Source organism: Stegastes partitus, unplaced genomic scaffold, assembly GCF_000690725.1.
Source record: "Stegastes partitus isolate 25-593 unplaced genomic scaffold, Stegastes_partitus-1.0.2 Scaffold1335, whole genome shotgun sequence".
NCBI lineage: Eukaryota > Metazoa > Chordata > Actinopteri > Pomacentridae > Stegastes > Stegastes partitus.
This window is the reverse complement of record NW_007579066.1, coordinates 49,332-50,140: the sequence shown is the minus strand read 5'-3', so window position 1 is coordinate 50,140 and position 809 is coordinate 49,332. Positions and strand designations below refer to the sequence as shown.

General features: G+C 42.8%; 1 protein-coding gene across 2 annotated transcripts in view; it reads left to right on the top strand.

Annotated features, from left to right (window-relative positions):
* The window catches only part of nudt17 (nudix (nucleoside diphosphate linked moiety X)-type motif 17), a 9,082-nt gene extending 8,295 nt beyond the window's left edge, over positions 1-787 (top strand). For both annotated transcript variants that reach the window (XM_008298633.1, XM_008298634.1), the window contains exon 9: positions 410-787. In XM_008298633.1, coding sequence (XP_008296855.1) covers positions 410-575 — 166 coding nt within the window. In that variant the 3' untranslated portion in view covers positions 576-787. The remainder of the gene's footprint in view (positions 1-409) is intronic.
* Positions 788-809: the final 22 nt, after the last annotated feature.

The window sequence follows — 809 nt, the reverse complement described above, 5'->3', positions numbered from 1 at the left end:
GGAATAACCCTTTTTTTTTGTAATTTTATTGACAGTCATGTCTCATCTGTCACATCACAAAATGGGTTTATTGTGTCAGGTCCTTGTTGATGAATCGCAGAGTTTATGGTTTGATGTCCAGCTCCTCCCATCCACACACTGAACTGTCTATACTCCTGATACAGATCTGCTTGTTATCTTTAGAGGGTCATGACGGCAGATTTCTGTAACAAATTTGACAGAAGCATCTGTCATCTCAGAGTCTTGGCTTAACAAATCTATGCCCAACTCAGACGTTTCCATATAAACATAATTATATATATATAGATGCCACAGAGAGCCACAGATTGTTAGATGAGAAGAATTAGTCCAGGGCCTCCATGGATGCCATCGTACTCCTGTGACCTTTAATTTCCTGCTGTATTTCCAGTATGTCACAGGTGACTGCAGGCGGAGCTCTGACTGACTCCTCGCTGCCTGTGGCGGTCTTTGTCAGTCGGGCACCGTCCAGCGGGCCAGACGTGGAGCGGGTCAGCACCGGGACCAAGTTTGCCCTGGAGCTGTGGCTGAAGAGCCTGGAGGCCCCTGACCTCTGACCTCTGACCCTGACTTCATCCTGCAGGCATCAGGAAGGACAGTTTTTTGATCTGAGAAATGATGTCACTTTAATTTAATGTGTTATGAATGTCATTGTTGTTTTTCAATTCACTCATTCTTGAGAGTCGGGACAAAACATGTCCTACATAGAAAAGTCTAATTTACATTAAAAATAAAGAAATTCATTATGATTGTGATACTTACAAAGTTACATCTAAAGTAACTGTGTATAC